The sequence below is a fragment of the Calidris pugnax genome, unplaced genomic scaffold, assembly GCF_001431845.1.
Source record: "Calidris pugnax isolate Ruff unplaced genomic scaffold, ASM143184v1 scaffold183, whole genome shotgun sequence".
In the NCBI taxonomy this organism is placed as follows: Eukaryota; Metazoa; Chordata; class Aves; order Charadriiformes; family Scolopacidae; genus Calidris; species Calidris pugnax.
In genome coordinates, this window is record NW_015090930.1 from 935,518 (window position 1) to 950,443 (window position 14,926).

General features: G+C 40.2%; 1 protein-coding gene across 2 annotated transcripts in view; it reads right to left on the minus strand.

Moving 5' to 3' along the window:
* The window catches only part of ESR2 (estrogen receptor 2 (ER beta)), a 45,524-nt gene that overhangs the window by 5,236 nt on the left and 25,362 nt on the right, over positions 1–14,926 (minus strand). For both annotated transcript variants that reach the window (XM_014951587.1, XM_014951586.1), the window contains exons 5-7: positions 9,685–9,984; positions 3,606–3,744; positions 1,138–1,271 (exon numbers count right to left, since the gene is read on the minus strand). In XM_014951587.1, coding sequence (XP_014807073.1) covers positions 1,138–1,271; positions 3,606–3,744; positions 9,685–9,984 — 573 coding nt within the window. The remainder of the gene's footprint in view (positions 1–1,137; positions 1,272–3,605; positions 3,745–9,684; positions 9,985–14,926) is intronic.

A 14,926-nucleotide genomic window follows, 5' to 3' on the forward strand; every position in this document is an offset into this window, starting at 1 on the left:
AAGGAGAGATTTTTATGAGAGCTGAGGCTTTGAAAAAAATAGGGCTGATGAACATGGGTCTTTGTTGGGTTTTTGTTGGTTAGTTATTGTTGTGGTGGGTTTTTGCAAGAAAAAAAGAACAGCTTTGGTTGTCTGTTGAAATAAACGTGGGATAACAGCTGGACTATTCTTCAGCACTGGGCTGAGAATTACGCAGCAGCTTCTTGCTGAAAACAGGAGATGTAAATAGTTAAATGTTATTTTTTTGTTGGTTTTTTTTTTGACAAGATTAATTACAGTTTGTCCTGGGGAATGAAATTATTTTACTGCAGACTACCCTAAACTAGCAAACACACACTCCTATTTGCCTTGTGTAAAAGGCTGCAAAGCAAAGCTCCTGTACTGAAATTCACCTTGCAGAACCATTGACTACTTATAATCATTTCTACCAGTTAATTATCATAAAATAGGAACATTAAAGCCCAATTAATCGTAACTCAGTTAACTAGTTTTACTAAAATTAAGAATTGACAGGTTTGTAGAGCTGTACAGCAACTTTACACGTGACCAGGATCCACAGAGATACGAGGAAAAGGACATTGAAAAGGACATCCCCACAGCCTGGGCCATCAGCCCCACCTTGTGAGAAGCTTTTAGACTTTGGGTCTTTCTTACAACCCTTACAACAGGACACAGACCTTAAATCCAGCAAATGGTACAGTTTAGAAGTTTCTTGAGAAAAATCCTTGCAATCTGATGGTTAGAAGTCCTTTCCTAATTGTTCTCTTTCAACAGCTTTATCTCATTCAATACTTCAGCCATTTTCAGAGGCTGATCTCCCAGCCTACCCCCTGTGGGTGAACAGCATTGTGGAAGAAGCAGAAACCAGAAAAAGAAATAGAAGAAGCAGGAACACTGTCAGGGGAAGGCCCGTGATCAGGTCCTAATGACTCATAAACAGTACCTAACGACCCTACAGTTGGGGGTTGTGGGGGTGTGTGGGTTGGGAAAGAAGATCCTTTAGTACTATATAACCTGCCTGTTTATTAGAGTAAAGAATTCTGGTTGCATCTCCGACCAGGGCCGTGCCTTCATAAGCTACAACCCCAAAAATAAAAAGTACCATTTGGTGAGAATCAGAGTCAACTGTGTACTCACTGGAATTGAGGAGGATCATTGCCTTGACACAAAGATACTCCTTGTGCTGCAGTTTCAGCTCTCGGAACCTCGAGGTCATGGCCAGGAGCATATCAAAGATCTCCAAAATTCCCTCTACGCATTTTCCCTCATCCCTATGGAAACACATTTAAAATGTTACTGAAAAAGTGGAATTAAGGAACTCTGACTCAGCCAGATACAAGTCAGAGCACAAAGTAGGCTGGAAAAGGCCTGTCCATCTCATCTTCAGGAGCATTCCAAAGGTTCCATCACGAAATCTAAATTGAAAATTACGCTGCTATAAAAGGTCAGCACCTCTAAGAAACTGATTTTCTCTTCAAAGCGCGTGCAGGACTGACCGCAGGTAAGTGTGACCAAATTTCTGTAAGAGGCTGCATCCTTGCAGCCAGTATAATTCTGCATCATCAGTTTGAAACTCTGCAGAGCAGGGCACAGACCACCTTGAATCACCTTCCAGATTTGTTTCACATGGAGTTAATACCACGACCAGAGACATCCCTATTTGTACCTGACCGAGGCCTCAGGACTTGGCAAGTAAGAAAGATTCCCTAAAATAAGTTTCTTGGAAAAATTAAGACATTTTTTAATAGTAAAACAACCTCTACCCCCAACCCCCAGCAGCTTTTTCTTTGATGGTGTTTAAACGTAAATAGATTTTTGGTTTTTTAGCTGGTTTGTGGTTTGGTCATTTTTATGCTTGCAAGTGTTTGCTGAATACAACTTTCTCTGTTTTGGATATTAGAAATAGTCCCAGTTTCTGATCTGAAAAAAACAACAACCCCAAACAACCCCAAACCATTCCAATTGTTTTAAAATTAAGCACCAGCAAATTTCAAACCACTGAAGTTACTGTTCCAGTGTTTTGGTTAGGTTTTTTTTTTTTTAACATGTACTGGAGTAAAAAAGCAATTAAGCTCTATGACATGGTATTCAAAGGGATGCTTCTTACAATATCTGCAGTATGAGATTTTTCCTCTGTAACGTTTTTAAGACGAGCCAGGCCTAAGCACAGCAGTGCAGGAGAATTAAAAGACCTTTACTCTTCTACTGGATCCCAAGAAGAGGGTGCTGAGCCTTCAGGCTGCGAGGCTGGCACGGGCAGGTAACACTATGGAGGTGCAGCGAGTACTGCCTGCAGAAAGGCAGCTGCCTGGATGGTGCCCAGTTTCCCCTGTTCCTCACAGCAAAGGAGAATTCTCAAAAAAAACCCAAAAAAACAAAAAAAATTCTCCAAAGGAGAATTTTAAGCTTTGGAGGCAGCTGCCAGTTTCAAAACAAAGACACAAGCATCAGAGAACTAGTTGTCTAAAAGACCATGTAGGAAATGTATCTGAAGTTCAGCTAAGATAGGAACAATCAAGTTACAGACCAGTTTCATATATGCATCTCTTAAAATAAAATCACAGCATGCCCAGATGCTTGTTAGCTCCCACTCTGCCGTATCTTGTGGAGATGACGGAATGCATCAAATAAGCTCACTCCATTCAGCACGTATTAGCTCCCAAGGAACTAAATGTATCATACATTTTCAGCAATTTCTTATCATTGCATTGAACACCCCAGCGTGTCCTCGCATTGAATTTCATACGAGCAAACAATAATTTATTTCATATCTCTTATAAATTAAATTTATTTCCCTTACTAATCCATTTTGCTTTCTGTATCTAAGATGATGATTGTCACTGAGCTCAAGCCACATAACTGGTATAGATCTCAATTTCCACAGGTTGAAAAGGTTAAGAGACATTTTAAACCTACCCAAGATTGTTTCCCTGACTTTTTACCAATGTGAAGCCCGGGTCAAATCATTCTAAAGTCCTGTAGAAAAGCACCCTTACTAATCCTTATTCTTCCCTGCTGGTACATGATGTTAGGGAGAAATAGTTTTTAATCTCACACACACCCTGCTTTAGCTTGAAAAAAATACTTTCGGTATTAAAAATCCTTTTTGACTAATTCTGCAATGTTCATTATTATAGCTATTTACTAGGGGCAGAAAGAAAAACAGGTAGAAAAGCTGCTTAAAATAATTAAAATATCGCCTGCCACTGTGTCTGCTTTTCCTGAGGGCTCAGGGAAGAAAATCTGTCAGCTGGAAGGAACTGATAGACAATGTGTTGATGTATCTACAATTTCAGCATCTAGAGACTCGGGCCAAAAGGAACAAAACCAACAAAAGAAGTGAAAAATACAGAGAAACTGCACGCTGTCATGTGCTGGAGGAATTAAGGAACTGGCAAGATCAACAATACTGTTTATGCTTAGCATTTCTTAAGCTCCTGTAAGGATATGGAGCCTCAAGACATTATTGTTACAAATACAAGTGAATTATACTGTTAGATAAAATATTAATAGCAACTCCCATACTTAATCCTCTTCCTCTTACCATTCACCTCACCTTCAAACATGATAATACCAAGTGTTCTAAAGAAGTTTATTCCTCTTACCTGTCTAGTACAAGGTCTGGTGCAAAAATTAGTTTCCCAGGATGGTCAATTGATCTCCACATCAGACCAACCATTAAAACTTCCATCCAGCAGCTCTCCAAGAGTCTTACTTGGTCATAAAGGCTGAGATCGATGAAACCTAAAATGATGAAAATGACATAAAATAAGTCAATCTGTTTAATTTTCTGTTTTGATAAAGAAGACTAAGTGTACGAGAAAGCAAAAAGAAATAAAAAGAATTATGGGTTATGAAGAAAGCCAGAAAAGGAACAACTGGCATCAGAAGGACCATACTGCCATCTCAGACAGGAACATGAATATTTGTTATTGTCATTATCAAACCTTCCACAAAACATTTGAAATAAAGCAGAGTGATGTTCAAGTGCAATTACTCCCATACAGCTGGTGAAACTCAAGTGACTGCAGAGAACCTGCCTTATGCTTGGCCACCTCTTTAGATGGTGGTCCCACAGCCTCTTGAGATGCACCTGGGGAAGATGCACCTGGGAAATTCACTTTTGTCAGGGATTACTGCATTGCACTGCACAGGACTCCTAAGAAAATAGTCTGTTCTTTCCCCAAAATGCATATAGTTGTCACTTGCAGGTGTTTTTGTTTTTTTTTTTAATCTCATTAGACAGGCATGTTTCTGAGTTAACTGGGTAACAATGAAAGAACCCACATCTTGGTGCCTCTGTTATCATTCCCTTTTGTAAATTAGATGTTCTGACCCTGTCCAAACCAATCTCAACCCTTCCCATTCCTGCTGCCCTCTTCCCCAAAACTGTAACAAACTAGAAGAAAAGAAGACAAGGGTAGTTGATGAAGGTCATATTGTCCCCATCACCTCCATACACAGCATCCCAGAAGCAAGAAGAGAATTAATGCAATTGTGCAGAAGCCTCTAATTAGCATTTAATAAATTAGCATTTAATTCTCTCCAGAACTTATAGCAAGGTGTCAGATAGGACTGCAGCACAGCCAGAAGGGAGAGACAGTCATTTCCCTCCTTTTCCTGTCCTCCGCAAAAAAGACTGGGGCAAAAAGATGCACAGAAGCCAAATAAAGCCAAATAAAAATTTACATGTTGAAAAAAACAGCAAACAAAACAAAACAAAACAAAAAAAACCCCAAAAACCAACCCAAACCAAAAAACCAGAAGTGTGAACTGCCAAAATTCAAGTGGGAAAAAAGCAGACTGCTCAGTCAAGGAATAAAAGACAGATATGGTGAGGACCACTTTCAGAAGTGGTCACACCATGCCTGTGTTTAAAACCAAAATCAAGCCCCAGTTTTTCAAAGCAGAGCTGCTTTAGACAGGTCTCTTAGCAGAGTTGTTTCTGTTTTAGACAAGCTTGTCTCTATGACTGTACCTGGGGAAAAATCATTACACAGCCTAGACACGAGAGACAAGCTCCCCATAGCTCCTTCCAGTTGTCTGAGATCTTAAAATGCACGTTGTATGTTTGCACTGTCAAAGAATCTGCTGTCAAAGAATCAGTAATTTATAAAAATGCTCCATGTATTTTAATCTTATTCAACTACTAAGCTGGAAGACAGTCGGTGACAGCCTCTGGTTGGCATAAACTGAGTAAAATACACTTTTTTACCATTGCTAAAAGTGCTGCCTTTCAAAATCCATAGCCTTCCTCCTTATTTTGTGAGGAGGGTAAACAGGAGCCTCTGAGCAGTACCTTCCCTCCTGGATTTTGCTGTCACAGAATTTACTACAGAATTCCCAGCCAACAACAGATTACCTGCCAGACAGAGTCATAATTTTAAAAGTGCTTTTAGAAAAATAATCGTGGAAGCGTAAATAGTATAAACTGACAGTGGCAGTTTCCTGGGAAACAACAGCCCAAAGACATTTTAGAAGTTTATTTAAATAAAAACTTACACAGGTGTTTGCTGATTTCTCTAACACATAAACAACCGATTATTTGGTTTACAAACTACCTCAGTTGAGTGAGGTGTTGGACCAAGTCCCAACGTTCAATCGACAGATACTTAACGATCCAGTCGTCTGCTGAACTCCCATGTTCAGCCCCAGCAGCATGATTTGTGACCGTTGAGAGCAGCTATTAGAAGGACTATGCCTTCCCTTTTCTTAACAATTTTATGCTATAACGACCAAGGACAGCATGTAACCACCATAGCTTCTATGGCAGTGTCAGAAGTCTCGTTTCATTTGATGCAGATTACATTAAATTACTTATTTTTCTATTGCTGTAGTACGTGCCCTTTAAATTGTGTGCTCTATACCTAATAGTTTAGTTATAAATTGCAGAGACAGACAAGAAGAAACGTGCACTAGATGTGTAGAAACTAGCAAAGGAGACACTGCTCTGGCCAGCAACACACTAGATTGCATAATGAATCCAAATTTCAATATTATGACAACATCCTATCGATTAGCAATACAGGTTCAGCTATGAACCATGTTCAACTCTCTTAGACAAGGTCAATAAAGGTAAAAGCAAATGAGGTCAACAAACTAAAAGGCAATTATAGAAGTTACGTTCTGCTATCCGACAATTTAGATTTAAATATTTGGAATTCAGAAGGAAAAATTCCAGGTGTCAGCTTCTATTTTACTGAGCAACAACAAAAATACAATCCATTAAGCTGAAAGTACAGACAAAAAATACAGTCATAGAGTAAAATTCCTAACAAAAGAAGGTTATTAAATATTAAATATGGGAAAAACCACATTTATCTTTCCTATTTAAGCAAAAAGCTACCATTAACATCAGCATCTATATGGAAAAAAATATTTTCTTTCACTTTTGGTCAATGTCAAAATAATACTCAATAATAATGTAGAGGTGAAAATGGGCTTCTTACCCAACTACACAAAGGCAAATATTCAGCTTTACAGAAAGTAAAATTACTGTTCACTGGCCGTTAGTCAAGAACTCTGTATTTTTTTTCCAAGGCCTTACCTCCAGGAAGCAGAGCGTGGATCTAGATGACTAACCTCAGGCAAGAATTATTGAAAACTGTATTTCTATGTCTTAAGCTTTAGTCATCACAGTTATTTTAATGGAAAAAATAAATAAATCCACATTCAAGCTCTAACTACCACGTAATATGGCAATCTTACTTATAATTCGGTACATATTACACATGACATCTATTGTTGGCATTGTTGTAAAATGGTATTTACTTCTGTTCTATGTAACAGGAGAGATAAGAAAAAACAAACACACGATGAGGTGTCAGCATTCCCAGGACTGTGCTGAAGGGGTTTGATGGCTGCAGTGGGTTTTCTTCATACAGTTTTCTTATTGCCAAGAAAAGGTTTTTATTTCTGACAGAGGGTGAAAAGAAACTAAAAGTGATCAATGTCAGAATTGGGGTTGGTTTGGAAACTAATCTTTTAAAAAATTCAAAAAATTAATCTCAACTGGCTGAGGTTTTAGGTTTGTTAAATTAAGAACAGTCAGAAAATGGAAAAGGTTGCTCTGGGGCTTTTTCCCATTCAAATATTGCTTAAAATGAGGTGGTTTTCTAAGACTTTCTCTGTTTTTCCTTCACAATTCACTTCCTACTGGATTAACATAACTATATGGTGTCTTCTGAAAAAGTACCTTTAAGTTTTTCTGATCAGACAAGAAATTACAGCAATAGACAACATTTAACCCCTTATGGTTACTTACTTCACTTGCAATTATTTTCAGAGTTTCTTAAAGGAGGAAAAATGAGGATTAAGGATTAAGGTTCTCAGTTTAAAACATTCCACATTCATGGCAAAACCACTATCATTTTGCAAATAGGTTTGTGATGCTTGTGCTATGGAAGCATCTCCTCCCCAGCAGCTCAGCAACTGACCTGGGATTTGCATACCCTAAAACCATCCCACCTCAAGGCTCCAAGACAGCGGCTGAGCTGTGGAGACTGCAGTTCTGCAACTAGGAGATGCGGTCCAGCAGCTGAAGCTGGTAGAACCTGCAACCACTCCACCTAGGTCTGGAATAGGATACACTTCCCTTATCATAGAATCACAGAATGGTCAGAGTTGGAAGGGACCTTAAAGATCATCCAGTTCCAACCCCCTGCCCTGGGCAGGGACACCTCCCACCAGACCAGGTTGCTCAAAGCCCCATCCAGCCTGGCCTTGAACCCCTCCAGGGATGGGGTGTCCACAATTCATTTTAATGCAGCCAGAGGTGAGGAATTGGGGATGCTCTACTTCCAAACCAGCAACAGTGATTAATAGAGCTGTTAATGACCTGGAACAGCAGTATGAGTGCAGAATGGGACTGGTAGCAAAAAATAAACTTAGTTTCATAAATACTGGGGAAGACTGGGGGGGCTTCAGTGCTAACTGGGAAAACTAGATACACAGCACAACAGTCCTTTTTGAGATGCACGCGGAAAGGGATGATTTGAAAGTTTTCATCATATATGGACCATTTGTCCTAGACTAATTCAAATCGCTTTGACCCAGGCACCACTGCACTTTGTTGTGTTCAATTACCTGGCCTCAAAAGAGACAGCAAATAGGAAAATGTACAAACTACTGAGCATCTTTATCAATATATTGAAATACTCTACAGCGTTATTAGCATGCCATTTCACAGTGGACATCAGAAATAGCAAAGTGAGCGAGAGACAAGAACGAGAAGGACTAGCGATAGACAAAACTTCTGTAGTCAGCAGTGAAAAAAAGTGAGAATTGAGTTAGAGAAGAGACTAATACAATGAGAAGAAGAGGTGAAGATGTGGCAGTCAGTGAGTCAAACAGTGAATCATGGAATCATTATCCTAAATTCTTACTTTAAGGATTATATGAAATATTCAGCAAGGTTGTTTCCTGTACTGTGTACACACTCAGTTTATTTCTAGAAGTACAAATTACTGTTATGTCTTCCTGGGTGCATATTCAAGCAGCAGCAAGTGCTGTTTATACTGCACAGTTGTGACAAGACCAGGGCACACACAGCATGTTCTGGTTGCCTTCAGCACAAATTCCAAGGGATGAGCCGTGGTGTGCTGGCTCCTAAGTCCTGATGAAGGTGGGGTTAGGACTGCCAGACGCGCTGCAAAGTACATTAGCCATGGGAGGTAAGCGCAGCCGTAGGGATCACTTCTAGCAGAGCACTATGTCTGAAGTTAAAGATTAAGCCCCATGCTGCTGTACATCGATCAATTATTCAATGCTTCTTGCAGACCACTATTATTAGTTGGTCGTCCTAGCTCTTGCTAAAGGGCCACAGTCTGCAGTTTAGTCTGAGGCAGCCAGCAAGATTTTCTGCACAACATTGCCAACTACCTTTTCCAAGTGCTGTCTGCTTTTATTCGGGCTTTTATTATTTATTCTGACTGTTTGAATTGTGGCTGCCCCATGGAGAAGGAATTGCAATTGTTCACCACTTCAAGTCTGTAAGAAGTGAAATGGTACATTGCCACGGTGCCGCGGTAGCATTTGAGGCATCCCAGGCAACAGCGCATGTAGTTGTACTTCAGTGCATATTCTTTGTGCTGCCAACAACCAAAAGCATCCTTATTGATTTTTGTTTTGAAGGAGAGCACACAATAATTCTGAGATCGATACAATGCTCACTTGGCAATGTGATGCTCTTGTGTCGCTACCATGTTGACGGAAGCAATTGCAGGCACTCGGTGCTAGGACACACTTCGGTTTCATCAACCGTATTAGAAACCTTCTATCAGGATTCAAGGAAAGAATTTGGTCTTAAATTCTTTTTTATAGCAATCTAGTTAATACCCCTTTTAATGAACCTTCTAAATTAGATTAATCGGGTATGTATAGTTGATGAGGTAGAAATTACATGCAACACCAACTATGCATGTAACTTTCATGGCAAAATGTTTCATAGCAAAAGGAGCAAGTATTTGACTAACAGCAGATAGCAAATCACGGGCTAGGTGTTATCTAAATCAAAATACATCCAGGTGAATTCCTGAGAGCAATAAAACGTCCATTACTTTATAGGATAAAAGCTTCAGATTTTCATACGGCACATTTGCTGTGCTATTATTTCAAGGTAGAGAATGATAAATTAGTGGTAAAAGCATGGAATAAAATAAACAAAAATGAGACTGAAATTCTTACCAGGAATTTTTTTGGCCCAACCAATCATGTGAACCAGCTCCTTGTCGGCCAGTTTTGTCAGGGACATCATCATGGAGGCCTCTGTGAATGGTTTGCTGGGACGGCTCACCAAGACGTTGGGAGGCTCCGCTTCCAGTAGCGTCAAAACGAACTGCTCTGGGCTGACGGTGCTGAGCAGGATCTCCTTGACGCGCGTTGCCGTCTCGTTGTATTTCTTGGCTTTGCCGATGCAGTGCACCTGATCCTCTGAATTACGATGGCGCCGCAGGAGCCGATAGCCACAGCGTTCTCTTCTCGAGCCTGACACGAAAGGCACATCATTGCATTGAAGTATCTTTCTCTCAGTGTCACATTATGTAAATCCAAATGTTTGGGAAGAAGGGGAAAAATCCTTTAATATCGGATGTTCTAATATTCAACATCAACTTTCAGAATTTCTAGAGCATTCACCATTGACTTAACTTTTTTTTCCACTGACTTCAGCAGAGGCATTTGTTTATTCTACCAAACAAAAAATAACATTAAAAAATGTTTACTGTTGGGCTTCAGTTAACTCACTTTAAAAGTCCATGGGAAAATGCCCATTGACATCGAAAAGAAATAAATCAGGTCTTTAAATCAAATAAAGATAGTTGTTTGTAAATTCTGTTTTTAAATTCTGTTAGGGACGTAAACTGGCAGAAGAAAATACTTCTGAATAAATACCTCAGGCAGAAGCACAGCTGGGCCTCGCTGCTGGCTGGGTGGTCAGTTTGGGACTCTCTGAGATGCAACCCGTTTTCTCCCTACGTCCCCTTAAGCCAGCAGAAGTCTCCCCAGAGCAACCTCCGGTACCTACAACTAGAAGGAGCGAGCCCCCATTTGGAGTTCTGAATGCAGAACACTATTTCTTTTGAAAAGGGCAGTCCTTTAAATTCCTGGAATTAATTTACTGCTGATTCTAACACCACCAAATAGTCTCAGATTCTCTGTCAGAGGTAATGGTGGGGCCACTGTTACCTGCTCTTCCACAACTGCCATGGAAAGAGTCTAAAAGCATCTCCAAAAACATGATATGGGGATTTGCTAAAACATTCAGCCATGGCTTCAACTTCTCTCACCCCCTTCAGCGTAACAAGGGACTATGTTTACTGATTTACAATTAATCCTTGGCAGTAACAAATATGCAAGATTGCACCATACTAAAAATCAGGATACTTAAAAATAAGTGTTACCAAAGACTGGAATCCTCCAGCACTTCACATTTCTAATATCACAGCTAAATTGCCCTCTAAATCTTTTAGAAGTTAATTTTTTGTGCTGGTCATTAATACTTTTCCTGACATATGATACTCAAAGGTTGAATTTTCATAGATATGAAAAAGCCTATGCTAACATAAATCTATACCAGACCAAAATTTATTATTGCATACGTAGAGACCATAGAGTATTAAAGCATAATAAACTGTCTCATTTGGTTTCAGTCCCACAACAAATTTGACAAAAGCATCAGCTCTACTACTGCTACCGTCTTGACATTACTTAATTTATGAAGTCTTTTTAGTGTGTTGCCTAAAGACTTCTTGCCCTGGTCACAGAGTCTGGTTCTTTTTCATAAGGATATATGATTAAGGACTTCATAAAGCATGTGAAGACAGAGAAGCAAAGGAACAACGGAAGAATTCTGAGAACCGGTGACAACAAGCACCTGGGCTCGGCTGCTCTCAGGGCTATCAAAGAAAAACGATCAGCCTGTGGTCTGGGCATGACACCCAGCAGATAAGTCAATAGAAAAGGCTTTTCAGTTCACCTGGAGGGACGAGGCTTTCCAAGCCTCTAGAAAGACCAGAGGATCTGAGTGTCAGCTACCAGCAGGGCCACAGCTTTGGACCAGCTGCCAGAGACGTAGACGTGTGCGTGTGTGCACGCACAAGAGTTTGTGCACAAGGTACCTGGAAGGACAGAGAATCCAAGAGCCAGCTACTGAACGTTGACTTTCTAAAGCCAGTTACTGGAGGGATCCATAGCATGCGTGTTTCTGTGACCATTTCTATGGGAGAAGGTCTGAGTACCAGCAACTGGGGTGAGGCTGCAGACCTAGAGGCCATGCAGTTCTGGCCCGGGGTTTCGGTGAGAAAGGAGGGCCAAACATAAGCCAAATTAAAAATAAAGGGAGTAGGTACACAAAAAATTCATTTCAGATGCTGTCTTGCTAAGTAAGATGTTGGGTGAATGCAGACTCTTAGGGGTGGAGGTTCCTCAGATGAGGAAGCTTTTCAAGTTATAGTCCTCTCTTGCCTTCAGCAGCTATCAAGCATCTCACCCATGAGAAAGGTGAGACGCAAAGGGCAATTGGTACAACCTGGAGGCACTAGAAAAACTGGATAAGGACTCACAAATTCTGCCAGGACTTCAAGGATGTGGAACTTTCAACTGTGCGCCGCTATCATCCTCAATTGCTGTCTGTTTAGTAAACCACCTCAGATATCAAAGAGAGCAGGATGACCACTAAAGAAGTTCTCAGTATTGGAGAATACCCTCTATCTGAAAACCCAAGAGACTGGAGAACACAAACAGGCAAAGCTGGTTCAATGAAACATATCCTCTGGCATGGAGGAATCCAAGTGGAACAAGGCATTTGGAACTGGAAGCATTATCAGCTGGAAGTCCCGCTTAAAATCTGCACCATTTGAGGCAAGGATGGTTTTGCAACCATGGGTAGGATGATATGAGTTGAATACTGACAGGATATTTGCACAAATAATGGGATGAAGGAAAACAATCAGTGATTTGCAGAAACAAATGCTTAACTGAATGACATCTAGCTAGAAGTTACCAGAGCAGCTGAACAGCAGTTAGGAGAAGATAACACACCAGCAGAGACAATCAGAACTGGAGACCTTATCTTATGGTAGATCAATGAAATCGGACTTGATGATATCCAGAAGAAGGTTACCTGCAGAAGTACAGAAGTCACAGAGCAATTTCTTCAACCATCTGTCTGTGCAAATCCTTTTCTTCCTGAGAGTGTCAAAGGACAGTGACAAATAGGCTAATTTCTGGAAAGACCTGCAAAGGATGATGTAGGAAACTCTGTGCTAAGCCTCATTTTGGACTAATGCACAAAGGTCAAGAGGAAAAGCTTGAAGTGCTTTGTCAGCTTCAGAAAAACATTAGAATGGCACAATGGGCTCCAGACTCTTCTGAAGTCATGTCATGCACAGAAAGTATGTAAATATTTTCCACCACAGAAGATAAAGAGGAAAGGTTGACAGTGAGCTGGAACAAAAGTACAACTGGAGACAGATGAGGAAGTGCCTAGGTACTTCCTAGGGTGATCTACCTACAGCAATCTCCATGGCTCTGATATCCATATGAATGTGCGTGGCAGAGATCCTAACCACCAGGAGAGAACTGAACTAAAGCAAGAAACACCACCTCACATCATTTCCACTATTTAGAAAGCTGAAGCACATTGAACATGGTCATCTTATAGAATCATAGAATCATTCAGGTTGGAAAAGACCCTTGGGATCATCAAGTCCAACCATCAACCCGACTCTACAAAGTTCTCCCCTACATCATATACCCCAACACCACATCTAAACGACTCTTCAACACACTTAGGGATGATGACTCAACCACCTCCCTGGGAAGTCCATTCCAGTGTCTGACCACTCTTTCTGTGAAGAATTTCTTCCTAATGTCCAGTCTAAACCTACCCTGATGCAGCTTGAAGCCATTCCCTCTTGTTCTATCGCTAATGACCTGTGAGAAGAGACCAGCACTGACCTCTCTACGATGTCCTTTCAAGTAGTTGTAAAGAGTGATGAGGCCTCCCCTCAGCCTCCTCTTCCTCAAACTAAACAGTCCCAGCTCCTTCAATTGCTCTTCATAAGATTTATTCTCCAGACTTGAGAGAAGAACAAGAAAAATCTTCATCTTGAAGGAGAGAACAAGAAAAATAGCACAGAAGGACTAAAAGCCATAGGGAGATGCAAGGCAGAGGAAAAATTTTCTTTGGGCTAGCAAAAAATACCAACTGCTCCACAACATGCATAGTTTTTACTCTCCAGTACCTGGTGGAGCTGTGAAGCCCCAAAAAGATGACACACGGATAGCAGCCTTTTAATTAAACACATGGAAAAGTTGTTCAGTTAGGGACCATATCTGAAAAGAGAACATCAGAAGAACTACTGGTTTAAGAGGGAGCTGGGGAGAGGAGGAGATGCCTGATGACACAATCAGGAAGAAATTCCAGCAATTCTGACACACCTGCCAGAAGCAACATGTGGTCAAGCAAGCACTTACAACCAGCTCATTGTCCCTGGTTTAGTTACTGGCACTGAAGTGAAGCAAGTGCACTCTCGTGAACCTCCACATCCTGTGATCAGCTGTCCCAGCTCTATCATACTGTCACCCAGACTTCTGTGTGGCACGGAAAATATTGAGGCCGAGACGCGAGTTATCCTTTCCAATTAGCTGTTGTAAAGACTTCTAAATTAACAGTTTGTAGCCTCTCCAAAATAAAAACACACGTTAAGCAACCACGTAATTTGAAGAAAAACAAAGAAATCAGTAAAATTTTAAATATTATTAAAAAATAGTAATCCAGCATCTGTTTGAATTGATAAGTCTTGTACAATTTTCATCTGTGCAGCTGCACTCCATGCTCCATCTTAAAATAATTCAGTCAGGTTGTGATATTATTGACTGTATTAAAGGTCTCAATACTTGAGGAGATTTCTTACTGGGAAATAGCAAGCCCCTTTAAGTTACTTTATGTTATTTAACTAAATCAAGTTTCATATATAACCATATAACATAACTTATTTTTAAAAACTACTCCATTTAAAACACAGAATAAGTTTCTGTAATCACAATCAGAAAGCCAAACAAAGAGCGTTAAAACATTTCTGCATAAAAAAAACTTGATACTAAAAAAATACAGATGGTGATGAAAATAAAGGAGGGGGAGGGAGGGAACCAAACCAGATTCTGAATTATTGTTTGTCACTATATATTGCCAAAGCAGGCAAAGGCTCGTTCACTTGTGTGTGAACAGTAGGCATAAAAGAGCTCATCCCTAACTACAAGAGGTACCCTGTGTTTCCACATTAAAATTTATTCTGCTTGTATTAAAAAAAAAAAAAGAGTGCATTGTAAGATTACACAACTAAAAAAACAATATTTAAGCTTCTCAGTCAATTGACACATCGGAAAGCAGCAGCCTTTGCAGTTAAAGCAACATTTCAGCAACATA